At 58.3% G+C, this 25,344-nt stretch overlaps 1 protein-coding gene and 1 long non-coding RNA gene across 3 annotated transcripts; one reads left to right on the forward strand and one right to left on the reverse strand.

Moving 5' to 3' along the window:
- The first annotated feature begins 231 nt into the window (after positions 1-231).
- On the forward strand, positions 232-19,661 carry WNT11 (Wnt family member 11). Its single transcript, XM_045557321.1, has 5 exons — positions 232-703; positions 9,621-9,856; positions 11,506-11,783; positions 14,464-14,756; positions 18,838-19,661. Exons 1-5 carry the CDS (start codon positions 621-623, stop codon positions 19,010-19,012), a joined length of 1,065 nt encoding a protein of 354 aa, XP_045413277.1. The 5' UTR covers positions 232-620; the 3' UTR covers positions 19,013-19,661.
- A 2,160-nt stretch (positions 19,662-21,821) lies between these two features.
- On the reverse strand, positions 21,822-25,141 carry LOC123642323. 2 transcript variants are annotated; one of them, XR_006736437.1, is made up of 3 exons: positions 24,107-25,141; positions 23,011-23,113; positions 21,822-22,778 (listed from the first exon to the last, which is right to left on the reverse strand). It is a non-coding gene; the product is annotated as an uncharacterized LOC123642323 (long non-coding RNA). The 2 variants fall into 2 exon arrangements; XR_006736436.1 differs by having other exon boundaries at positions 21,822-23,113.
- Positions 25,142-25,344: the final 203 nt, after the last annotated feature.

The raw sequence follows: 25,344 nt of genomic DNA on the forward strand, positions 1-25,344 counted from the left end.
AAAGGTGAATTGTGCCCGAGTCACCCCAGTTTACAGAGGAGGTAAACTGAGGCGCAGTGGGGGAGGGGAACTGCCAAGGCCATAATAACTAATAATATTGTGGGCGTAAGAACCCAGCTGCTGAGCCCGGAATCTGCCGCCTGCGTCCGGACTCCTCGTTCCTCTCCTTTTGGTCCCTCTGTCTTCTGCCTCAGTGGCTTTCAGCCTCGTCCTTTGGGCATGTCTCTGTCCTGTCTCTCCTAGTGTCTCTGGTTCTGTCGCCTCCTGCCCTTCCTTCCGGCTGCCCGGGTCCCAGCCTGAGTGGCGCAAGGGCGCGGCCGGGCCGGGAGATGGCACTAGGTGGACAAGCCCTCTGCCGCGCTCCGTCCACAGCTACCTCGAACCCCGGGCCGGGTGGGAGGGGACGCCCGCCTCGCGCTCGGCCTCCCCGGGCCCCGACCCCTCCTTTGTAATTTGAATAAAACGCCTCCCCCGCCCCGCGCGCAGCCTTAACCCGCCGCCTCCGCTCTCCCCGACTGCAGGCGGCGTGCGCGCAGGACGAGCGGCGGTGGCGGTGCGGGCGGCTGGACTTCGGCGCGGCTCCTCCTGGGCGCGACCCTGAGCGCGCCCGCCGCGCGACGATGAGGGCGCGGCCGCAGGTCTGCGAGGCGCTGCTCTTCGCCCTGGCTCTCCAGACCGGCGTGTGCTATGGCATCAAGTGGCTGTAAGTAGGGACCCTGCGTCCAGGCGGACGGGCACGGGCGGCTGGGGCGGCGGAGGGCATTAAGGGGCTCCCCGGATGGGGCGAGCGCGCCAAGACCCAGGAGCCCAAGTTGGCTTGGCAATCACGAGCAAATCATTCTTCTTAAGACCCCGTTTCCTCCCCTGTAAAATGTCCTTACCTCCCTCGGGCTTGCAAAGAGGAAGCGAGACAGGGCGCGGAGGGCGATGGACTTGCCCGGTCCTGAGCTGACGGTTGCGCAAAGGCCGCTGAGTTGCGGGGAGACCTCCGCGGGGGCAGATGGAAACAGACATCTTGGCCAAGGGGCCTGGCACGGAGGCAGCTCAAGATTGTCAGCCTCCTTGACCCTAGCTGGACGTCCACAAAGACAGTCCTGACCCCTCCACCTGGGTGACCTTGGGGAGGTGTCACTCTACCTCTTGGCGCCTCCACGTCCTCCTCTGTCAAAGGAGGGTGACTCTCCAGGCCGCTCAGGTCAGCTGAGAAGAGGCCATGAAAGAGCCTCCCGAGCTGTCAGATGCTGTGCACATGTGCAGGGCGTTCCTTTAGACAGAAATTATTAATGGCGAGGTAGGTGGGAGAGAGGGGCCGCCTTGCCCAGCAGAAGGGAGTGCCTACTCTGTGCGGGCTGTGGGCAGGAGGGGAGAGGAGGAAAAGCCAACCCCTTCCCGGAGGAGCTGCCCTCTGGGCTGGGAGAGATAAGCCCAGGCCGTAAATAACTCCACAAGTGTCCGGTGCCCTAGGAGAGACCAGTGCGGGTCTTACGGGGGCCCAGAGGAGGGCAGACCACCTGGTGGGAGGGAGGCACAGACTTGGGACACTGGGGAACTTTTTCAGGGGCAGTGGCCTTAGGGCCTGAAGAGCTGTGGGGAGTTTGGCTGGTGGGGGCAGTGGGAAGGAGAGCACTTGGGTGGGGGGGGACTTCATGAGCAAAGGCCCAGATATGGGTGGAAAAGTCCAGGACAGGAGACAGGTCTGGAGTTTGGGGTGGGGGTGGGGAGCGGGGCAGATAAGACAGCAGGGGACAGATTATGGGGGCTGGGGAGGGGCCCTGAGGAGGGTTTGTGGATTAGCTGGAAGACAAGGCGATAGTGGCTGGGCCGCCAACAAACAGTCTGGAGGTCACTGGCCCTGCCCCTTCTGGGGCTGAGTTATCGATTAATTGATGATTCAAGAGGGAACCCCATCTTCCTGCGTTTCTTGTTTGCAAGGAGAAGCCTGGGCTCAGCGGTTGCCCAGCCCTGGCGCCCCAGCTCCTCCCAGCTGTCCCTGATGAGTTTTATGAGAAAGCAACCACCTTCCTTCTGCTGCTGGGTACCTGGCACTGTCCCAGCTGGCAGGGACCTCTGATCAGTGAGTCCAAGCCCCTCATCCACCACCGTTTTACAGATAAGAAAACTAAGGCCCAGAGAAGGAGAGGATTTGCTAGGGGGCACAAGGAGCATCAGAGACTGAGAACTAGGCTTGGGTGACATTTGCTGCTCATAAGAGCATTGTAGGGGACACAGCTATCATCCCTGCTCTACGGTGGCAATACTGAGGCTCTGAGAAGAGCATGACACACACAAGGCCCCAGGCTGGCATGTGGTGGGGTAGACGGCTCAGCCCAGCATCCATGTCCCCTATCCCCACTGCAGAGCGCAGGCCTCGACAGAAATGGGCACGACTTAGCGTTTGCCTTAAAGAAGCTCCCAGGCTCTTGGGGAAGACGGACACATAGAAAATACAAAGTGGACTGTGGTCCGTGTCCCCGGAGAGGGAGCATGGGCACACAGGGGAGGACTGGTCAGTGCCACCTCAGGGAGGGGAGGCACGTGGGCTGTGCTTGGAAGGACAGGTGGGATTTTGCTGGGCAGAGGTGCAGTGCAGAGCGGGCGTGCTAGGCAGGACGGTGCATGTGGACACATTCAGAGACACCAGGACAGCAAGAGCCTCCTCTCAAATGCCCCAACACTGCTCTCAGAGCTTTGGTCCTTTAATTTTGGTAATACTGTACTCCTTTGAGGCACGTGATAGTCTTACCACTACCATTTTACAAATGAGGAAAATGAGGTATGGAGAGGTTAAGCAGCTTCCCCAAGGTCACACAGCTAGTTAATGGTGGCTGTGGGATCAGAACCCAGGCAGACAGGCTCCATGAGGCCAAACCTCTAGATAATGGTTAAACTATTGGTGAGGCTTAAGATAGATGGGGAAGTGGGAGAAGGGGTGGAGTTTAAGAATAATGATGATATATGCGCGTGTGTGTGTATGTGTACATATGTGTATATAGGTGTATATATAGACACACCATATGAGCAGGCCATGTGTACACATGTATGTTGAGGTACATATAAGTATATACATGCATACACATGTATGCACACAAATGCACGGCCTTGTACATGCTAGGCACTGTTCTCAGTACTCTTTGTATATTGTTTCATTTAAATCTCCCAGCCACCCTGTGAGGTGGCTTCTGCTGTTCCCCCATTACTCAGAAGAGGAAACGGAGGCCAGGGGATTCTTTACCTAGCAGGGTGTCACAGCTAGCAGGTAGTAGAGGCAGAATTCGAATTGGGCTATCTGTCTCTGTGGCTGTTGGTCACAGGGAGCCACAGGACAGTTGGGAACAGCGGGGTGGGAGGCAGGGGCTCATCCAGGAGGCTTAGCTGTCCTGGGGATGTCCCAGGGGGCCATGTTGCCCTGGGCTTTGGAAAGTGACCTGGAGATGAAAGGGGCATTTGACACAGGAATGAAAGCAGATGTGGCTGAGTGACCTGGAATGCCCACCAGGTGGGCATCTGGGGCTCAGACGGAGCCAGTGGGGTGGGGGCCAGGGGAATGGGGTCAGAGCCTGGCTGTCCATGGAAGCACCTGCCCAGAAATAACCCGGGGACCCTTCCTGTACCTTACCTCCACCCCAGCCAGGCACTGGGAGACTCCCAACCCAGCAAGTGTTGGGGGAACCCAGGTCTGAGCCATCCACCCCCTTCCTGGCTGCCCCGGGTAGGGAAGGGACTAACGGTGTCCCCAGCCTGCTGTGAAGCACCGGGCCTGCCGGGTGAGAGGAAGGGCCCAGGCTGGCTGGGAGGGCCCATAAAGGCTAGCCCCTCCCTGGGCAGCCAAGCCTGCTGCTCACCGTAGGTGGGGCCTCTCTCCTGAGAGAGTCTACAAGGGACACAGCTGCTGCCAAGTGAAGCAGAAGGAGCACTGGACTGGGAGTCTGAGTCCCAGCCTGAGAGCTGCCAGTTCCTGAGCCATGGGCCAGGCCTCAGTCTGATCCATCACTTTAGCCTCTCTGAGCCTCAGTTTCCTCAGCTCCAAAATGCAAGTGGAAGGAGCCCTAGCCTGGGATCTGGGGTCGAGCTCAGCTCTGCCTCTGGTTGGCTGTGTACAGATCTGGGCAAGCCCTGCCCTTCTGGGCCTCAGTTTCCCCACTTGCACGATGACAGTAGGCGATGCTGTAGAAGCCGCCCTTTGGCTTTTTGGCTGACAAGTGTCCCACAAGGATGATCAGGGCTTCATCTTGCAGGATCGGATGGGGGGGGCAGGTGGGCAGGCTTCCATCTCTGAGGTCTGGGCAGTGTTGGGTGTGAAGGGTACCTGGTGTCACTTCTAGGCAGGCCCTTCACCAGCCTCAGTTTCCCTATCTATGGGGCAAGGGAACTTGATGGTCACTCTTGGTTCTGGAGTCCTGGAACAAAGCCTAGGAGAGAAGAGGAGGACCCTCAGACTGTAGAACCCCAGGAGTTCTCCTTCCTTGGCTGGCGGTTGCAGCCCCCAGCCTGGGGTGGCCGGTGAAGAAGGGGCAGTTCTGAGGGGAACCTGTTTCCTAGACCTGGGGCCTGATTGAGGAGTCATGACTTATCATGGAGGAGAGTTCCCCACAACTGCCCCAGGAGGGGTGGGATGGGAGGCCAGATTCCTGCTCCATCCTCCCTGCCACGTGGGCACCAGGATGATGTGGGGCCCAGGAGAGCCCAACAAGACTGTGGGCAGGGGTGGGGCAAAAGTCTGGCTTGGGGAATAGGGTCCCCTCAGACTCCATTACTCTCCCACCCTAGGGTCCGCAGCGTCCAGAGAGGCAGCACTACAGTGCTTCCCAGGGCAAGCCTTGTGGGCCCCTGTGCTGACCCCCAGCCCTGACAAGGGTCCTCTCCACCCTGGACGTGTAGCTATGGATGTGAGGTCTACCCCACCACCGACTTTTGACCTTACCCCATCGGTCCCCTGGTGGAAGGGTGCAGTGCCAGGCTGCATTCTAGGTGGTGTGGTGCAGGGGACCTTCTGAGCCCAGCTCTGCCAGACTCACCCGGTACCGAGTGGGCTGGTAGCACCGCTCAGCGCCGTGAGCAGCCGGGCTGCAGAACTGCCGAGCCGGACCTGGGGCTCAGGTCATGTGAAGGAGCCCACGCCTGGCTGCTGGGTCCTGGCCTGGAATTCGTCATATGCCCGACCCCATGCCTAGGGGCAGAGGGATGCTGTGGAGGGCAGGTCCAGGATGAAGGCCCTTCTTGGAAAGGGGCCTTACCTGGGCCAGGTACCCTGAGCTGCGGGAAAACACCTCAGTGATACACTGGGCAGGGAAGGCAGGGAGGAGGCTGTTTAGTGCACCGGGCAGGAGACGAAAGCCCTGCCTGGAGGCGTCGGGCGGGGAGGACCACCCAGGCATGAAGATGGCCTGGCGCAGTGGAAAGGGAGAGGGAGGATTGTGGCTCCCGCAGTGGGAAGGTGAAGTCATTTATCAGCTTGTGTTACCCTAAAATGTCCATGCCATTGGAGCCTACATTGGTTCTGGACATTGAGGGAATGGATGGGGAAACTGAGGCAGGGCAAGGGGCAGTGACCTGCCCGAGGTCATGCAGTGGGGGAGCAGCTGAGCCAGAGCTTGAACCCGGGTCTCTGCCCCAGCCAGCCCCAGGAGAGCCCCCGACTCCTGAGTGAGAAAGAAGGCTCGCCACCCCCGGAGCCCCGGGCACGCGCCTTGCCTGTGAACTCTGTGTTCCCTCCTGTCCTTTCCTCCACCCTCTCCCCCAGCCCCCGCCGCCAGATAAACTGAAATGTTTCCAATTAGGGGTCTGCTGGAGTGAGGCAAGCCGAGATGTCCACACGGGTAATTCCCCCGCCTCCCGCCCTAATCCTTGATTACCTCCCCAAGGGGGATTTAGTTAGAAACGGTCATTACCACTAATTACCAGATGACCGCATGGCCCTCCTCGGGAGTGGAATCTGCCGCCTCCGCCTCCTGCTCTCCGCCTGCACCCGTGGGCCGGCCTCCCCAGCGCCGGGGCTGGCTGCTCCCGCGGGCCCTGGGCCCTGGGCTCTGCCCTGCTCTGCGCCCACCAGGGGCCTCCGAAACAGCTTCCTACTTATCTGCTGGCCGCCCAGGGAGTCGGAGCCTCATCTGGGAGCTGCCCTTACGGCACCTTCTCTCTCAGCCAGCTGGGGAGGCTGAGACCCAGAGTGGCCCAGGGGTGGCCCAGGGTCCCAGCCAGTGAGACCTCTGGCACCAGGAGCACAGAGCTTCCCTCCCTGAGAGCCACGGCACCCAGCACTCAGGGACTGCCTGACCTGAGCCCCCAGTGTGAGGCTCGGCCCACCCCATCCCCTTCTTGGCTTGAGCAGGAGCCCAGGGGAGACAGGGAGGCAGCCCACGCGGCTTGAACACAGCTGCGCCTGCACTGGCCTGATGTTTGATTTGCTGTCGTTCACGTAACCCTTCCCACTTTCAAATGCTCAGAGGGGAAGGGAAGAACGTTGGGAGGGTGAAGAGCAGAGAGGGCTCAGGACAGGCTGAGTGGACTGCCCAGAACAGAGCAGACAGGGGACCAGGGACAGGGAGGCCACGCTGCATTCAGAGACTGACAGCCCAGCAGGGAGGAGGACTTGCCTTGCTGGGGGTGCAGCCAGCACAGCCCCTGGCCCTGCCTCCGCATCCTCACTGGTCCAAAGCAGGGATGATAATCTAGTCTAGGCCGCCCTCCACAGGGTGAAACGAGCAGCCCTATAAACTGGGAAGTGCTGTGTCCGTATGGGGGCTGTTACCTCGCAACAGCACCACACGTGTGAGTGGTGTTTGCTGGGTGGAGGTGGAGGGTGTTAACAGCCAAGAAACATGCCGAGGTGATGACATTTGCCTTTGTGTGGTCAGAGCCCACCCAGGAAGGGCCGCAGGGAATCAGGCAGCAGGTTCCCAGGAGGGAAGGCCAGGGAGGCCCGGACCAGATCCGTCTGGGTCAGGGACCACGTCTGAGATCTGCTGTGTGGAGTGCTCTGGGCAGGGTCCCGACGTCCAGGCACACCAAACTTTCCCTGCTCATAGTTTGGCGGTGGGGCTGGGCCAGGGGTTGCAGGGAGGGGAGACTGCCCGGGACACCCACAGTGATCTCAGGATGGGCTGTGCTGCCCTAACTGCAGACACCGGGCCATCCTCACTTGCCCTCGGCCTCTTCTGCATCTCTGGGAAGATTTCTATCTTTTGGGGTTATGGAGTGGGTGGGGCATGGCAGAGAATGAGAGGCAGGAGGAGGTAAACTAACCTACTGAGGACTTAATGAGGCACACAGTACTCAGCCCTGGCAAGACCCCAGGATCCCCATTTTGTAGTTGGTGCCCCCAGAGGGACAGCAATTTGCCCAAGTTTGCACAGCACATAGAGGGTGGAGCTGGAGTTAGAGTCCCAGTCTTCTTACTCCTTCTGGTTCAAGATTCACCTGGCCACGAATAGGGGACTTCATCTATGAAAGCTCCAAACACTTTGTATACATTTTGTTATTTAAGTCTTACCATAGCCTTTTGAAGGAGTACTTATCATTTCTTTATAGCGGATGAAGACCACGAGGCCCAGAGAGGTTGGGTAACTTACCTAGGTCACACAGCTGGTACTCAAACCTTGTGCTCTTCCCTGGACAAGCCCAGGAGGCAGAACAGCTGGGTCATTGACTTACAACTGTTAATAGGTTTATCCAGGCATTAGACTAGGGACACCTTGAGGAAAGGATCTATGTCATGTTCGTTACCAAATGAATTTGAGAAGAGTTGGTGCTTAGTAAATATTTCTTCCACAAGTAGATCAAGTTCATTTATTCACTCAGGTACAGGAGTAGGGGGAAAGGCACTCCTGGCATCAGGAAAAGCTTGGGCAAAGGCACGGTGGTAAGACAGTTCCTGCTGGAGAAGTCAGGAGGCTGGTGTGGACAGATATTAGGTTGAGGACAGGAGGCTGGGGAAAGCTGGGGGGCCAGGCTTCGAGGGGCCTTGAATGTCAGGTGGTAGCCCTTGCCCTTTACTGGGTGGGCACAGGGGGGCTGCCCGCAGGTGGGAAGAGACCACCAAGGCAGTAATTGTAGTAGCTCCCATCATTGAGCCCTGACCACAGCACTCAGCCCTGGGCAGAACATGTGATGCACATGTTTGGACACGCATTGTCTGGTTTAATCTCTCAGATAATGCTGGGAGGGTGGTGGGAGAGGAGGGGTTAAGTGTTTTGCCCAAGGTCGCAAGGGGAATGAGGGAGCCTGGAGTCTACCCAGGCCTGTGCTATTTTCTTAGCACCTGGCTGCCTCCTTCAGGACTCAGACCAGGAGTTCTGGGTCAAGCCTCACCAGGTGTCAGCCCCAGCCCTGGGTGGGGAACACTGAGGCCGCAGCAGGCAGGGCACTCAGCACTTGTGGCTGCAACTGGCTTCTTATTGCCCCTCTGTCCCCGCAGGATCTCTGCTGGGTTGCTGAGGGCCACCTGGCTCTGGTTCCAGACACCCTCCTGCTGTGGGGGGGGGGGGTTGGGGGCAGGTTGATGTGGAGTCCTTTAGGGCTGTGAAGTCCCTCTAGCCTGCAGTTAGGGGAAGTGCTGCCTGGTGCTGCCTGCTCCTCAGGGAAGGCCTGGGAGAGCAGCGGTTCCAGGATGGACCTGGCCCTAGAGTCTTAGAATCCTAGTACCCAGAGCCAGGATCTGGGGGGCTCATAGGTGCTATAACATCACCAACGGTCATAGAGACCCCCTCAGCTGACATTCCTCAAGCGAAAGGCTTAGTGCTCAACAGACTTTCTGAGTTAAATAAAACCAAGCCTGTTACTTCGCTGCAGGACTTCTCAGGACCTTTAAAATATTAATGTGCATGAAGACTCTCCAAGGGGGAACATAGCACATCTTGTTCCCCAAATGGATCCCTTTTTTCAGAGTGTCTCACTGGAACCCATTCTGGAAAATACAGTTTACAGGTACACATACTGAGACCCAGAGAGGGGCAGTGATTTATCTAAGGTCACACAGCAAGTTAATGGCCAAATCTGGATTAGATACTCAATTTTCCAAGTTCCAGGTCATCACAAAACTGAGTGGCTCTTTAAGCCTTTAATAACAATCCCTTGCATGGATACGGGACCTTATAACATAATAAATGGGTTTCGTAATTAGATGAAACAATGATGGAAAACTCCTAACTCATGCTGCGTATATGGTAAGAGCACAAGTAACAGTGTGCATAATTATTGTGGTTACAGTAATCTAGCAGTTAGCGTGGTTCCTGGCTGTGCGGTGTTGCATGAATGGTGAGTAAAGACTAATAATTCACAGCTGTGTGAGAACCTAACCGGGCCATGGATGTGTGTACTTTGTGAACTGGAACACTGGTTTTTGTTAGTTTAATCATAATAAAGCTTAGGTAAGATGGGGAGTGTGACCCTATGTTATGAAAGGGGCCTGAGGCCCAGAGAGGGACAGTGATGTGCCCAAGCTCACACAGGGACAGGAGGGAGATAATACTGCTCTGCCACGCGGCACTTCGGCTCCTGGTTTCCTGGTTTCTTCCAGAGACCGCCAAGGGGCAGGCTGGGGCCAGTGGCGCGGGTGGAGGCGGCGTGGCCCCTCACAGTCCCGTCTTTCCTTCCACCCCTTGCTGCCGTCCGGCGGCGTGCAGGGCGCTGTCGAAGACCCCGGCGGGCCTGGCGCTGAACCAGACGCAGCACTGCAAGCAGCTGGAGGGCCTGGTGTCCGCGCAGGTGCAGCTGTGCCGCAGCAACCTGGAGCTCATGCACACCATCGTGCACGCCGCCCGCGAGGTGACCAAGGCCTGCCGCAGGGCCTTCGCCGACATGCGCTGGAATTGCTCCTCCATCGAGCTCGCCCCCAACTACCTGCTTGACCTGGAGAGAGGTGGGGAGCCGGCGGGGCTGCTAGGGGCTGCCGCATGCACGCGGGTGGGGGTGGGTGAACTCAGGCGTAAATCTGCGTGTGTTTAGATAGGTGAGTGAATTCATGGACGGGTGGATTATGGATTCACGGTGGATGAGTGAATAGGTGGGTGATGGATGGATACACAGATGGATGGAGGAAGGGATGGATGGTGCATGGTGGATGAATTAATCATAGGTACGAGTATTCGAGCACGAATGAATGAATGAGTAAACATGCAGGCGAGTGAATGTGTCAGCACCGGAGAGTCCGAATGGCATTGCAAACACATGTGCTCCCTAATGCATGTGCGAGGGAATGACCAAGCTCTGCGGTGTGTGAGGCCACGTGTCAGGGGGGCTCTTGGGAGGGGAGCGTATGAAGGAGAACGCCAGAGCCCACCCGCAGGGGCAGACAGGTGTGCCACAGGTAATACCAGACCCGGCTGCTGAAATTGCTGCACGCTGCACAGAGTGGGGTAGAGACAGCAGAACATCTCCTGTGGAAAGACTTCCTGGAGGAGGTGGCTTGTGGGGTGGGTTTGGGGGGACCTGTGTACAACAGAGGTGATTTTGCCTGGCAGAAACATCCTAATGGGTCTAACCTCTCCCCTGCATGGTAGCAACTTCTCTCATGGGTCCTAAACGTAACAGCTAATGTTTGTGCAGCTCTTGCACCCCTTCCTTCCTTCCTGAATTGCTTGAACTCCAGAGCCAGCCTGTGAGGTAGGTGTTGTCACCCATGGTCTACACTTAAGGAAACTGAGGCTGGAGACTGGGAAGTGACTTGCTGGTTGAGAGATGGAACCGGGGCTCAGACCAAGGCCAGGACCCCCCACAGCTGGGGCACGTGGGGTCCGTATTAGTTTCCTAGGGCTGTTGTCACCGTGTACCACAAACCGGCTGGCTTCAAACCACAGAAATGTATTGTCTCACAGTTCCAGAGGCCAAAAGTCCAAAATCAAGGTGTGGGCAGGGCCAGGCTCCTACCCAAGGTGCTAGGGAAGGAGGCTTCCTCGCCTGTTCCCAGCTCTGGGTGGCTGCGGCAAGCCTTGGCGTTCCTTGGCTTGCAGCTGCGTCACTCAGTCTCTGCCTCCGTGGTCACATGGCGTTCTCCCCCTCTGTGTGTCTGTGGATCCAGAATTCCCTCTTACAAGGACATCAGCCACTGGCTTAGGGTCCACCCTGACCCAGTGTGACCTCGTCTCAGCTCTATTACATCTGCAAAGACCCTGTTTCTAAATAAGGTCATGCTCACAGGGACAGGGGTCAGAACTGGAACATATCTTTTTGGGGGACACAGCAGGCTCCTTGGACACTCATCTGGCCCGTCGGGAGCTCAGGGCCTGGGCCTTCGTGCCTGTAGAGCAGCCCCTAACCACAAGTGCAGGGCGAGCAGGGTCAAAGCCTTGTGGGGGAGGGTGTGCCTGTGGGTGTGTGGGTCGTGAGTGAGTGTGGCACGCAGCTGGTGTATTTAGGAGAAATTGAGGGAGAAGAAATTGTTGGCCCTAGTGCTGTCCTCTACCGGTACCACCCTGGTTGCAGAGGGTCGCGGTGAAGGAGGAGGGCCTCAGACCTGGCAGGGTTCTATCCCTGGATCCCTGCCCGGCTGACCCACCCTCCTGCCCCCAGGGACCCGGGAGTCGGCCTTCGTGTATGCGCTGTCGGCCGCCACCATCAGCCACGCCATCGCCCGGGCTTGCACCTCCGGCGACCTGCCCGGCTGCTCCTGCGGCCCCGTCCCAGGTGAGCCACCCGGGCCCGGGAACCGCTGGGGAGGATGTGCGGACAACCTCAGCTACGGGCTCCTCATGGGGGCCAAGTTTTCCGATGCTCCTATGAAGGTGAAAAAAACAGGATCCCAAGCCAATAAACTGATGCGTCTACACAACAGTGAAGTGGGGAGACAGGTAACCACCCACCCCACCCACCCCCAGATAGTTGTGCTTGTGCCATTGGCCGGAAAAGGGCCACCAGTGTGCCCCAGTGGAGGGGGGGGGTGTGGGAGATGGGCCCTGATTGGTCCACGCCTGATGGCTTCCACTTTCCTCAGCTTTTCCCTCTCCAGCTGCTTGGGGCTCTGCAGGCTCCTCCTCCTCCAGGGGGTCCACTGGGATTTGGGTTGTCCAAGTGGCAGGAGCCTGAACTAGGAGTCAGGAGCTCTAAATGCTGGCCTTGGCTCTGGCTTAGTGATGCTGGGCAAGTCACTTCCTCTCTGGCCTCAGCTGTTCCCATCTATGAAATGGGGGGGTGATCTGGTGCTAAGTCCCTGTCTGCCATGTTTCCCAGGCCCTGCCCCCGGGACGCGGAGAGGGCTGTGGGCAACAGAGCCTCATACTAAGGAGCCATCTCCTTGGATTAATGGGGACTCCCACCCAAACCTGCCCCAACCTCCAGAACACAGTTTCCCTCCAACATCTATTATCATCAGTTTCTCATTAATTCCTCACCTCATTGCACAAAAGGCTGGGTGAGTGAATGCATAAGTGAAGGAACAGACCTTTTTTTCCTTTGAAAATTATAAAAACACAACACTTTATACCAATCCATGTTGCCCTGTGCTCGGTACTCGACCCATTTTCTCTCCTGTGGTCCACGGAACAGCTCTGGGGCAGGTGCTATTGTCCCGTGTTCACAGAGAGGGCCCGGGCCCGTGAGGGGCAGGGCTGGCTGCTGGGCCAGAGCCATGTAAACAGACGGCGTCTTACCAGCCCCTGCCCGCACCTGTTAGCCACGTTTTACAGAGGCACCAGGGGAGGCCGGAAGAACTGAAGTGGCTCGGCCACAGGGCACGACGGAGCCCAGGTCCGTGGGAGTCCAAGTCCAGGGCTTCCGCGTCCTCACCGTCTCTCACTGGTCTCCCTCGAGTGAGGATTCTAGGATGTCCAGGCCATCCTTGGATAGTTAGGGAAACTGAGGCCGAATCACACTGTGGGTTTGTAGCAGACCCTGGCCAGGAGGGACTCAGGACTTCTGCCTCCCAGCCTGCCGACCTGCCCCTATTCACGGAAACCCCGCCCCCACGCCCACCACCAGGGCCAGGCCAGCCGGGGGCCTCCCTGCCAGGGGCACAGCCCGCCCCTCCCCCGGTGCAGTCCAAAGCGGATCCTCAGCCTCAGGGCACAGCAGGCGGGTCCCTGGGGCCATCTGCAAAAGGGGCGCAACATCCCCCAAGCTGCAGGGCTGTGTGAGGATTAAATGAGGTCGCGACCACGTTGCGGACCCAGTGGGCCTTGGGAAGCCCTGGGCCCCTTTCCTCACCTACGCTGAGGGACGGGAGCCAGGTTTCCTTTCCCTGAGGACTCCGTGTGCCTCGATGCCCCGGGGTCCTGACTTCACTCTGGGCCCTCCACAGGCTTCACTCAGCAAATTCCAGATTTTATACCCAAATGGACTCCCTCGGTCCCCACTTCCTGCCACTGGTGAGCTGGAAGGAGCCCTGGGACCTCGAGCAGCTACTCTCTAAGTGATCTGGGGCAAGTCCCTGCCCTCTGTGCCTCAGTTTCCCCATGTCTCTGATGGGGGGGTGGGGGCAGGGCCCAGGTGAACCATGACCCTTGCAGCTCTCTGTACAGGACAGGTGGGAGGGCAGGCCTGAGCGGGGGATCCCGAGTGGAAAGGAGTGTTTGAAAGGCAGAACTGTAAGGCCTTTAGAAAGCATCTAACTCCTGCCCCTTAGGTACAGTTGGGGAAACTGAGGCCCAGGGAAGCGGGTGGGCCTGAGTCCTTTCCAAAGCTGGGGCTAGAGTCTACCCACGCCCCTGAGCCCAAACCTCCCCACTGTCCACCTTAGTTATTACTTAAACCAATTTTTTAAAACCAAAATTGATTTAGCTTTCATAGTTCACAAAACCCTTTTGTGCATCTCATTTAATCCTCACAGCACTCTGTAAGGCAGGAACTGTGCGCCTGCTTTGCACAAAAGAACACAGAGGCCCTGAGTGGTGACGTGGCCGCTGAGGGTCGCCTGGCGGGAGCACTGGCAGTGGGGGGGTGGTGGGGGCATGCATTCCCCCTGCCTCTTCCTCTCTCCCTCCCTCTCCATTCCTACCCCACTCCCTTCCTTCTCTTCTTTCCCTCCCTTTTTTCCAGCAAGCATTAGTGAGCCCCAGTTTTGTGGGAAAGAAAAGCATGGAACAGCTAAAAGCCACCACTTTTGGAATCCCCCTTAGACTTGGGTTCAAATCCAGCTCCATGATTTTCTAGCTGTGCAATCTTGGGCATGAGACTTAGCCTCTCTGAGCCTGTGTTCCCTCTTTGTAAAATGGGGAAGATAAGGATACCTTCCTTGAAGGGCTGTTGTGTTGATTAACCCATATTATGTGTTAGAGCACTTGGTATATAGTAGGTGCTCAATAATGGCATCTCATACCTGGAAATGTCTCTCTTCCTGCCCCTCAGCTGCCCCCTAGGTTGGAGGAAGGCCCACAACACCTCCAAGCTTTAGAGAAAAAAGCTCCATCATTTGAGGCTTAAGTGGGTGATGACTCCCCGAGAGCACCCAGCCACGCGGCGGGTGGGGCCAGGGTGCCTGGGCAGGCCAGGGAGGGGGCTCCAGCCACCCAGCCCGACGCCCTCCCCTGTCCGCAGGCTCTGCGTGCCTCTCTGGAAATGAAGTGCAAGTGCCATGGGGTGTCTGGCTCCTGCTCCATCCGCACCTGCTGGAAGGGGCTGCAGGAGCTTCGGGACGTAGCCGCTGACCTCAAGACCCGCTACCTATCGGCCACCAAGGTAGTGCACCGACCCATGGGCACCCGCAAGCACCTGGTGCCTAAGGATCTTGATATCCGGCCTGTAAAGGACTCGGAACTTGTCTACCTGCAGAGTTCACCCGACTTCTGCATGAAGAACGAGAAGGTGGGCTCCCACGGGACGCAAGACAGGTAAGGTTCTGCTGCCACCCCGGCAGGAGAGGGCCAGCTGTGTTGCACAGGCTGCTTCCCAGCTCAGGGCCAGGCACACAGTTGGGACCCAGTTGGCATTAGGGGAATGGAGTCCCTGCCCGGTAGAGAGGTGGCCCCAGGAAAGCTGAGTGCAGATGCCAGGGTGCAAGGGTGCCCGCAGAGCCTCTGGGAGTGCCTGTTCTGCACCTCGCCCTGGCAGGGGCCCCTGGGGAATGGAGGCTGGTGGGAGCCCCCGCCCCACTCTGCCCTAGTGGGAGAGACAGATGAGAAGAGACAACGGCTCTACTGAGCGACGGGGGATAGGGAAGAGGCTGCCCAGCGTGAACTAGGTGCTCAGTAAATGTCAGATGAATAGATGAAGGGCGAATGTCACACAGCCTGTGCATTGGACAAAAGAGGACCTGAGGGCCCAGCGCACTGGCTCACACCTGTAATCCTAGCACTCTGGGAGGCTTAAGTGGGTGGCTTAAGGATCGCTCGAGCCCAGGAGTTGGAGGTTGCAGGGAGCCATGGTGATGCCACTGTACTGTTGCCGGGGCAACAGAGCAAGACTGTCTCAAAAAATAAAAAAAAAGAAAGAAAGAAAGAAAGTGGACCTGAGTGGCACAGGGGAGGTAGGGGCAGCAGCCAGCCCACAACCACACAGGGTCCACGTGGGGTCTACACAGAAAGAAAGAGGGTGCGGTCTGCCTGTGTTCTGTAGAGCAAGCGTGCGCCTGTGTACCCCGACGCACTCCAGGCCTCCTCCTGTGTCCTATCTTCTCCCATCTCCTCCTGGGGACCCCCTGCTCCCAGGTTCACAGCCAGCGCTGGGGTCCCTACAGCTGGCCCAGTTGCGGGGAGCCCGTGGTGACTGCAGACCTGTGAGCCAGGTGGGGCTGGTGGGGGTTCAGGCGAGCAGCATTTCCCAAAGACTGTTCTGGAGAAGGCTGGCCCTGACATACTATAATAGAAAGTTCTGCAATCAAGTATGTTGGAAAATTCTCTTTGGTAATTCACGAGGCACAAGAACATATTAAAGGCTCTGAGGAATCCCGTGGTAAAGGATCTGTTTAAGCCAGTGTTTCCCAGAGGTGTTTGGCCGTGGAACTCTTTTATTAGGGAGCCCCTAATAGCATTCCACAAAACTAGTGTTCTCGGGGTTAAAAGAATATTGAACCAGAGAGCGGGTGTCTGGGAACGTGTCTGGCACATAGTTGGTGCCCAGCCAGCATTTACTTCCTCCGCAGCCCACGTTCCTGTCTCCAGCAGAGGGAGGGGTGGTTTGGGGGCTCCGTCCCCGCAGGCCAGGGCGGCAGGCGCTGCGAGGAGGCCCAGGATCCCATCTGGAGGCCAGATTGAGGGGGTCGGCGGAATGAAGATGGAACTGGGTCAGGCCAGGGAGACAGGAAGGAGTGAGAGGCTGGGCCGAGGCAGATGGGGATGAGGGAGGGAGAGGAGGATTCTAGAACACAGGGCTGGGGGAAGCCCACGGAGGACCCCAGGGCAAAGAGAGGGTATCCCCAATGTGTGTGTGTGTGTGTGTGTGTGTGTGTGTGTGTGTGTGTGTGTCAGGGAAAGGCACAGTTCCCTGGCTGGGTGAACCCCGAGCAGGTCCCTCACTGATCTGAGACTCAGTCTCATCTTCCATACAATGGGGAGGACACCAGGCAGCTCACGGGGTTGACCAGTGATCTCCAGTTACAATTACCTAGCATCTCTCTGTGCCAGGCTGGCTCCCCCCTCCCTCTGCCCTCAGGCTGCCAGACCTCTCTCCCAGCTGCCCCTGCACCACTGGAGAGGAGCTGCCACCCCCCCCAGCACCACTCGCCCTCCTGGCATCCTTAGCATGCTGTTCCCCTGGGTGGGCCCTTGCCCGTGCCTGTATCAGTCAGCTTTTGCTGCAGTAACAAACACCCCCAATTTCTCAGTAGTTTACAACCACAAACACTTCTTGCACCCATTACGTGAGGCTGCAGGTCAGCTGTAGCTCTGCCTGGCTCTGGCAGGTGCTGGCGGGCAGGGGGACCTCAAGTGCTCAGGTTGTGACAGAGGGAATCCCAGTGCAAGAGGAGCCCAGAGGGGCACTGACCCAGCCTGGACATCAAAGAAGGCTTCCTGGAGGAGGGGGAATGTGAGGTGCATTGGGTTAGGATATGGAGTGCAGAGAGTTGGATATAAATGAGCTTTGTTAACTGTCATGTGCATAGGTGGTATCTGCCAGCTGGGGCAGACGCCTTGCAGCTCTCCTCAGATCTAACCTGGGGAAACTGAGGCCTAGCCAGCATTTGATATTCCAAACCTCAGCCCTTTTGTCATGTTTCTTCCAGAGGCCTGCACCCCTGAAACTCGTACCCCATGACCTGTGCCACCCTGTGCCCTGGGAGCCAGGCATCCCAGAGGCCCTTCCCTGGCCCACCCTCTCTGACTCCCCATCCCAGGTACCCTCTCAGGCCTGGTCTGGCTCTGATGTTGGAGGCCAGGTTTTCAGACACTGCATGTCAGGGATCTAGAAATAAAAAAGGAACTCTGTCCTCTTCCTCCGACTGAGGGCCAAGTGGTCAACTGCAGACCTTTAGGATAAGGCAGAGGGGAACTCATGGATGTTGAATGGCTAAACAAAACCCAGAAGGGTTAAGTGACTTTTCTTCAGTCACACAGCCTATAAGTGGCGAAGCTGGAGCTTGAACCCAGGTCTGCCTGGCCCTGGGGCATGTACTCTTCCTGCTGTTCTCCTGCCTCCCGAAGGCACTGCTTGTAGCCCACATGCAGGTCACTGACTCTCTCCAGGAGCTCCCCTCCTTCCCGCCCCTGCCCCGTCCCTGCTCAGGCCTGGGCCTCTCCCCAGCTGCTGCCCTGCCTCTGTCAGGCCTCCCTGCCTCCAGCCCTCCCCTGCCCTCTGCTCTCTCACTACTGTGGACCAGGCTGCGGCCTTGGCCTTTGCCCAGATGCTCCCTCCACCCCCTCTCCTGTCCTCCGCATGTTAGTCCTGAGATTCCTGCTCATCTTCTATCAAAATCCTGGGTGGCCTCCTCTTCCAGGAAGCCTTCCTGAGCTCTCACAAACCCCGTGCTCACCCTGGGAAAGACCCTCTCCATCTTTGCCTTAGTTTCCCCATCAGTAAATCTGAGGATTAGATTCAGTCATCTCTAGGGCTTGCCCATCTTAGACATTCTGGGATTCCTTTGTCCACACGACATGGGGACCCTTTTGTTCCTGCCCAGTGTTCCGAACCCTGCTGTTCTGTCCCCAACTACATCCCATTAAAAACACTCCCTTTCTAGCCTCAGCCCAGCTAGAGGAACCACCAATACGAACAGAGGTGTTCTCATCAGACAGAAGAACTGATAGCCACAGAAGGACATTTGCATTTTACAGGGACTGTCAATGTCCTCTTATCCCAGAGCAGTGATTCAGGAAGAAATGCAGCTCTGCCAGCCCCTGAGTCTCATGCCTTTAGGATGGAGAGAGTAGCAGTGGCCTTGGCCTCAGCAGCCCTGAGTTTAAGCCTCCGCCCTTGGTTTAGCCTGTGGTCACCAGTGTCATGGGCATAATAATTCCGCCCCCTCCCCAAGGACCCTGCCTGCCTCTAGTAAGATAAAGTACCGGAGGGACGCGCCTGCCCTGTGGGAGGCACGTGGCCGCCAGCCCCTCGCCCTCCACGGACAGTGTGCAGATGCTCACGTGGCCTCACAGCGTGTGCCATTTTGAGTGTTTCCGAATGTATCCTGGGATTCCGAAAGTGACAACGATCTTCACGTCTGTCACAATATAAGTACAGATTAAATATGACGGTAGGGTTATTAGACAGATTGGTTTTTGAAGGTCCCTTGAGTATTTAGAAGTAGAAGAAACAGAAAAAAGATACCTCCAAGAAAACAAAGCAACCTCATCATTTTGATAACTACTTATTAGAAATGGGAAAGGTAAAAGTAGCCTTAGATAAGAGAATTAGTTAAAATTCCCCAGATTGAGACACCTTCCAAGAGGGGCTGAGTAGCTGCCACAGGGGAGGCTGGGAGTTGCAGGGGGTGTGTGGGGGGGACAGGAACACTCACTGACCTCCTCCCCCCTCCACCAGGCAGTGCAACAAGACATCCAACGGCAGCGACAGCTGCGACCTCATGTGCTGTGGGCGCGGCTACAACCCCTACACAGACCGTGTGGTCGAGCGGTGCCACTGCAAGTACCACTGGTGCTGCTATGTCACCTGCCGCAGGTGTGAGCGCACCGTGGAGCGCTACGTGTGCAAGTGAGGCTGTGCCCTCCGCCCCACGCAGGGCTCAGACTCTGCCCGAGGACCCTCAGCAGCCAGGGCCAGGAGCCTGGAGACTCTCCGTGGAGTTTTGCTTGTGAATTCCAGATTCCTGGCGTGGGAGGTGGCCCGTGCTTTGCCTGCACTTGGAAGCCACCAGGAACAGAAGGCCTGGCCACCCTGGAAGGAGGGCCGGGACATCAAAGGAAACCGACAAGATTAAAAATAACCTGGCAGCCCGAGGCCCTGGAGTGCCCACAGGCTGGTTGAAGAATCCAGGGGCAGGGGGTTGGTGAGACTGGTGTGGACTTGACCTTCAGGGCCAGAGAGCCCAGCCTCCGGGAAGGGGTCTGCCTGCCCTCATCAGAACGTTCTGCGTGACCCCCAGCCCACCCCAGAGTCTGAACCTGCTGGGCCCACCACATGGAACCACTAGCTTGGGTTGTAAATGTGTTTTTATTTTTTGTTTTTTCTTCCTTTGGGATGTGGGAGCTACAGAAATATTTATAAACATAGCTTTGTCTTTGGGGCGGCTCTCCTCAATTCCTCTTTATATATTTTATATATATAAATATATATATAATGATCTATATTTTAAAACAAGCTTTTTAAACAGCCATATGAAATAAATGCTGAGCAAAGCCCAGCCCGCCCCTGCAGTTTCTGGCCTCCTCAAGTGAACTGTGCGGCTCGTGGCGCTGGCTGGGGGGAGCTCTCCGGTTTCCAGGCAAGGCGGCTCCGATTGATGTCCCTGCTCCCCCCGCACATGCCCATACCCGGCCCTGGCCCGGGTCTCCCTGTAAGATCTCCTGGTCAAGGGCGAGGACAGACGTCTTGAAACATAAACCCAGCTGGCAGCCTCTTGGCTCCTCGGGGACACACATGCAGGGGCTGTGCAGCAGGGCCCTGTCGTCAGGCCTGCCAGCGTGCTTCGGGAGCCGGGGGTGCGGGCCTCAGGGGGGTGGCAGACCCCGGCTGCAGCTAGCCCTGGTGGGTTTTCTGTGTGGCCCTGGGGAGGGCCCCCAGCCTCAGTTTCCCCATGTGTAGAGTGGGGGTGGTGGTGATGAAGGTAGGAGGTTGGGAAGGGCCACAGCCTGGTGCCTGGACCGGGCTGGCGGCAGTGGCCGTGGTAAGTGCTGGGATTCCAGTTCTGTTTTGAAGGTGGAGCCAGCAGATTTGTTCTGTCTCCGCGTGTGGGGCGTGAGGGGAAGGAGGCCCAGGAACGAATGCCAGGTTGGCCGGAGCACTTGGAAGGACAGAGGGGCCGAATGCCGAGATGCGGGTGGAGGGAGGACTGGGGTTCAGATGTGGACACTCAGGGACTGTGACACTGTTTAGGCTCCAAGTGGAAATACCGAGCAGCCAGGCAGATGCTCGAGGCTGGCACACGGGGGAAGCCAGGGCTGGGGGCGCACGTTTGGGCGCCGTCACTTAGGGAGTGGGCCGGGCCTGGGGCACTTGCGCCTTGGAGGTCCAGCAGGTGAGGAGGAAAAGAGGCAAAGGAGACAGAAATAACAGCCAGGGAGCTGCGAGGGGACCCAGATGGGGTCCAGCGATTGCCAAGTAGAGACAGGGTCCAAGAGGAGCAGGATCACTGCAGGCATGCCACTGTCCTCTCTGCGTTTTGGTGTCCCTCCCTGCGTGTGGGTGGCATCAGTAACCACGGGGTGAGCAAGTGGAGTCTCCTCGGCCTGGCCCACAGTAGGTGCCCCAAAATGGAAGCCGTTACTCCTCACCTGTGTCTTACAAGACAAAGGCTCTAAGAGAAGGTTATAAACGTGGGAAGAGACACAGACGCTGAGGGCAGGGCCACCTGGAGGGGCCAGGCATACCGGGGGTGGGATGGCAGGGAGGACCCTCAGGGGCTGGGCCAATCACGGGGGTGGGGGAAGGAGGGCTATTGTGGTCATCCTCCGACCCCTGCCTGGGAGCTTGCCGTGGGAGTGGCCCGAGTCACAGGGACTCCAGATAAGTCTTCTGGTCTGTTTTGCAGCTGAGGAAATTCAGAATGGGAGGGGCCTTTCCTGTGCTTGCGGAGCTGATAGGGCTGGGGGCCGTGGGGGGGTGGAGCCTCCCTGGGCGCCCCCGCCAGAGTGTGCTGTCTCCGGGCCCGGGGCCTCCGGCTCCACAGCCTCCGTCAGCCCCCCGCGGCCCACAGAACCGACCCCTGGGTCCCCAGCCTGGCACACAAGGCCTGGCCCCAGGCCCCAGGTGATCCTTCCAGGTGCACGTTTCCTGCATCTCCCCAGGTATTTGCTCACCCACATTGAAACTCGGCCACTCAGCCCACCTCGCCTCTGGGCATCTGCTGTTCTCTCTGGACCTGGAATGCTATTTTCCCTGCCGGAATCCCACTCCCAGCCCTCTCCACGAACCCTTCCCCCGCGCCCTTCTCAGCTCCTCACAGCCCTTCAAACCTTTAAAGCTGCCATTGTGTTCATCCTCAAGCCAATGCCCTCTCCTCCTTCAAAGCCCAGGTGAATGGCCCCCTCCCCCAGGAAGCCCTCCATGACAACCCTCAGGTCTCCTCTGGGTCCCCACAGCCTCTGTGCACCCTTCCAGTGTTGCACTGAGCCAAGGTGTTGTAGGGGCCTCTGTTGTGTGTGTCTCCCCCACCTGTCTGGGGCCTCCTCATGGGTTGGGATCAGCCCAACCCACCCATGGGGCCCTGGATCTGGGGGCAGTACCACAGGGCTGAGTACAAAACATACCTCAGAAATGTTGAATTTGGAGGTGTCCTTTGGTCCTTAATCAGGACAAGCAAATGGGGAAAAAGGACCCAGAATGACTGTCAGAAAGGGTGGTCATAATAATGTAAATGCTACCATTTATTATGCACCTGCTGAGTACCGTTCCAAACTCATTGTCCCAAGTAATCTTGACAGCAGCCCCCCCCCCCCAGGTGAGTATTGTTATCACCTCTGATGGAGGAGGAAGCGGAGGCTCTGAGAGGAGAGGGCCTGGATCCCAGGGAAGGTTCACAGGAGAGTGGGGCTCAGAGCCCAGGCACGCCCCTTCTCCCACATCCCCATTCCAGCCAGGCACAGGGAGGGCAGCGTGGAAGGCAGAAGGCCATTTGCTGGGCTAAGTGGGGGGCCTGGGCCAGGAGGGGTTCAGGATGGGAGACCCAGCTGTGCCCCTGACTCAGTGGGCCTTGTGTACCTGCCACTGGCCAATCCCGAGACCTGTGACGAAGGCCCGCACCCTTCTGTCTGTTCAGGGGCTGGACAACCAAGCGGCATGGGGGGCTGGTCCCCGGACTGCTCCTCACCCGCAGGTCAGGTTCTCAGGACGCAGCTGGATGGAGCCCCACTCGGTCAGATGTGGTGGGGTCTCCCCCAAGGTGGATCACAGGGTCCCAGAGGCTCCCAGAACCTCGGAGGTTTAGTAGTTCAGGATCTCATCGTGTTCGGATTTGGAACCCTAAGATCTTAGTCCCTGGAAACTATAGGGTGAAAACCCTGAAACCATTGCAGTAGCCTGTAGAGGCCCCTGGGCCAGTGGCCACCCCGAAAAATTCAAGGCCAGGTACTGTCCTGTGGGTGTTCAAATTCTCGTCACCAGCAGGATCTCCTACCCAGGCATGAGGGGCCAGCAGTCCCAGACAGGCCCTGAGAGGCTCGGGAGCCCCGAGGGACGGAAACTCCCCGGTGATGACAGCACCAGCCGCTCTGAGGCGGCCCGACCGAGTGTGGGAGGCTGGCTGGAGACACGGGAGAGACGGGCCGGGGAGAGACAAGAAGGCGGCAGAGAGGAAACAGGAACTCCTGAAAAGAGGGAGAGATTAGTTTGGTGGGAAAGGAGGGAACGGACAGATAAGGCCCGTGGGGAGGCCTGGTCAGACCAAAGGAACAACCGAGGGGCCCAAGCCCGGCCCCAAGCAAGCCGATGGGCTGCTGTTCCCGAGGCCACAGGGGACCCGCTGCCAGGCTCCACAGACCAGGCCCAACACGGGACCCCCGGAGAGGAGGGATGGGGGAAGGGGAGCATCTTTCCTACCCTCTCGCTGTGTGACTCCAGGCAGCCAGTGGCCCTCTCTGGGCCTCTGCGGCAGCTGTCTCATTCAATTCTCACAACCTTTCTGACGGATAGGGCCCAGTCTCTGTTTTATTGACAAGGAAACAGGCTCAGAGAGGGAAGCGACTGGGCCGAGATTACACAGTCATTAGTGTTGAGCCGGGATTCAAACCCGGACTGCCTGGCTCCAACTGCTGGGCCTGCTCTCAGCCTCCTTGAGGGGCATCCCAGGGACGAAGGTGGCCTTTGGCTAAGTGGGGGTTGACTCTGAGTCATCGGAGTGGTAGCGGCCGGCTGGGCATCACACATGAGGGAGAGGGGACAGTTCCGCACTGAGCGGTTTCTGACACCTGCCGCAGGGACGGGGAAGTGGGGGTGGGGGTGGCCATCAGGCCACAGCTTGGCCGACACTCGCCTGCCCTGCCCTCCCCAGGCGAGCTGCTCCGTGGCCGGGGTGCCTGGCCCAGGCCCACGTACATTGGGGGCAGGGGAGGGGCGAGCGAAGCACAGGTGCCCCCTGTGAGGGGCCCACAACTCTTCTTCAGGTATTATAGCAGAGGGGCAGGAGGCAGAAGGCAGGCAGAGCCCTGGCGGCTTCGGGGATTTGGGGAGGGAAAGCCCATTTCTCTCAAAATGTTGGGAGTAGGGAGTGGAAAATCAGGAAGATTTCGTGGAAGAGGTGCCATCTGCACTGCGTCCAGAAAGCTGAGCAGGATTCCGAGAGACGAGGGGCGTGCGCAGCATTGTGTGCTCAGAGGATGCCACGGAGTGGGTGCGGCCGGAGCGCAGGGGCCCGTGGGCACCGGGGCAGCAAAGGTCCAGCCAGGCTGGCTCAGGCCCCAGGGGGTGTCTAAGGCACCACGCCAGGGCGCTAGCCCTCGGCTGCTCTGTCCACCGCCTGCCCGCCAGGCCGCCCGCCCACCCGCAGAGCTGGCTGGCTTCAGGCAGAGCAATTTAACAGCCGCGTTTTAACGGGTCCCATTGCTCCCATAGACGGAATCAATATCCGCTTGGCTCCCCGGGCTCATGGCTGCTGAAGACATTCTCCCTCTTGGCCCCTGGGTCCCCCGTGCCTCACCTGCTGGGCTCCAGTGGGGGGCCGCAGGGCCAGGGCAGGGGGTGGCAGACCACGGCTACCATCCCAGACACCCCGATTCAGGCTGGCAGGTGAGAACAGGGGCTTGCGAGAGGCCCAGGCTCCAGTGCTCCTGGCCAGGGGCACAATGTAGTTAAAATCCAAGTGTTTATTTTATGTCTCCACTGTCTTTGCATCCATAAAAGCATGCGGTCCTCGAGGGGGCTGTGCAGTGGGAGGCTGTCTGAGAGCCGCGGGGACAGCAGCCTGTTTATGCTGTGACCTTGAAGGCTCCTTCACACTCAAGATTCTCAGAGTCAGGTTTTCGCAGGGTCTGGACCTCCATTCGGAAAGCTTCATAGTCCTGGGGTTTCAGGGCGCCAGGACTCAAGGATACGAACAGTCTGTCAGGGCCAGGATTTGAAGCATCCCAAATCTCCATCTGGAGTCTCCATGCTCCTTCCCTCCCCCTACCTCCCTCCCCCGAGAGGTGTCCCAACTTCCAGTCGCATCTGACCCAAGCGGGGAGTAGGGGCAGCGGGCAGGAAGCCGCTAGATGCAGACCCTGGCTCTGTTTAGCCCTGGTATTTCCCTGGATGTTTCTGGGTGAAAGGACAGGTAAGCTGGGCAACATACGATCCAAGGCCAACTCCTGGGACTGGCCATTTGTCCTGGGTGGTCTCCCTGCAGGTCTGTGACGGGCTCATCTGCAATGCCCTGAGTGACATCTGCCAGCAGGTGCCCGGCCCCTCAGATGTCAGCTTCGAGGCCAGTCCTCCCTGGCAGTTGCTGTGCTGCCCTCCTGCCATCGTGCAGGGTGGACCTGCGGGCCCCTGAGGGCGTCTCTCCCTGCAGAGACTCCATCGTCACCAGGGACAGCCCTGAGTCTCTGCCCTCAGCACTCCCTATTCAGACCAAAGCCCAGGCTTGGTTTGAAATCCATGTCATGAGCAAAGGAAACCCGATTCCAGCAGCTCCTGCACACACAGCACCTCCTACCCCAAAACACACGACCCACCCACCAGACACCGCTCTCCCCCCTCCCTCTCCCCCCCCCCAGGACACACTTGTAACGCACGAGCTACACGGCGGGGGGGGGGGGGGGGCTGCAGGTGTCGCAGGCAGGTGCATGGCCTGTTAGAGCTGCGCAAACAGGTTTTAATCCTGCCACTGCCCCTTACAAGCTGAGGGACCCATCACAGCACCCAAGACTCCATTTCCTCAGCTGTAAAATGGGGGTG

The sequence above is a fragment of the Lemur catta genome, chromosome 7, assembly GCF_020740605.2.
Source record: "Lemur catta isolate mLemCat1 chromosome 7, mLemCat1.pri, whole genome shotgun sequence".
In the NCBI taxonomy this organism is placed as follows: Eukaryota; Metazoa; Chordata; class Mammalia; order Primates; family Lemuridae; genus Lemur; species Lemur catta.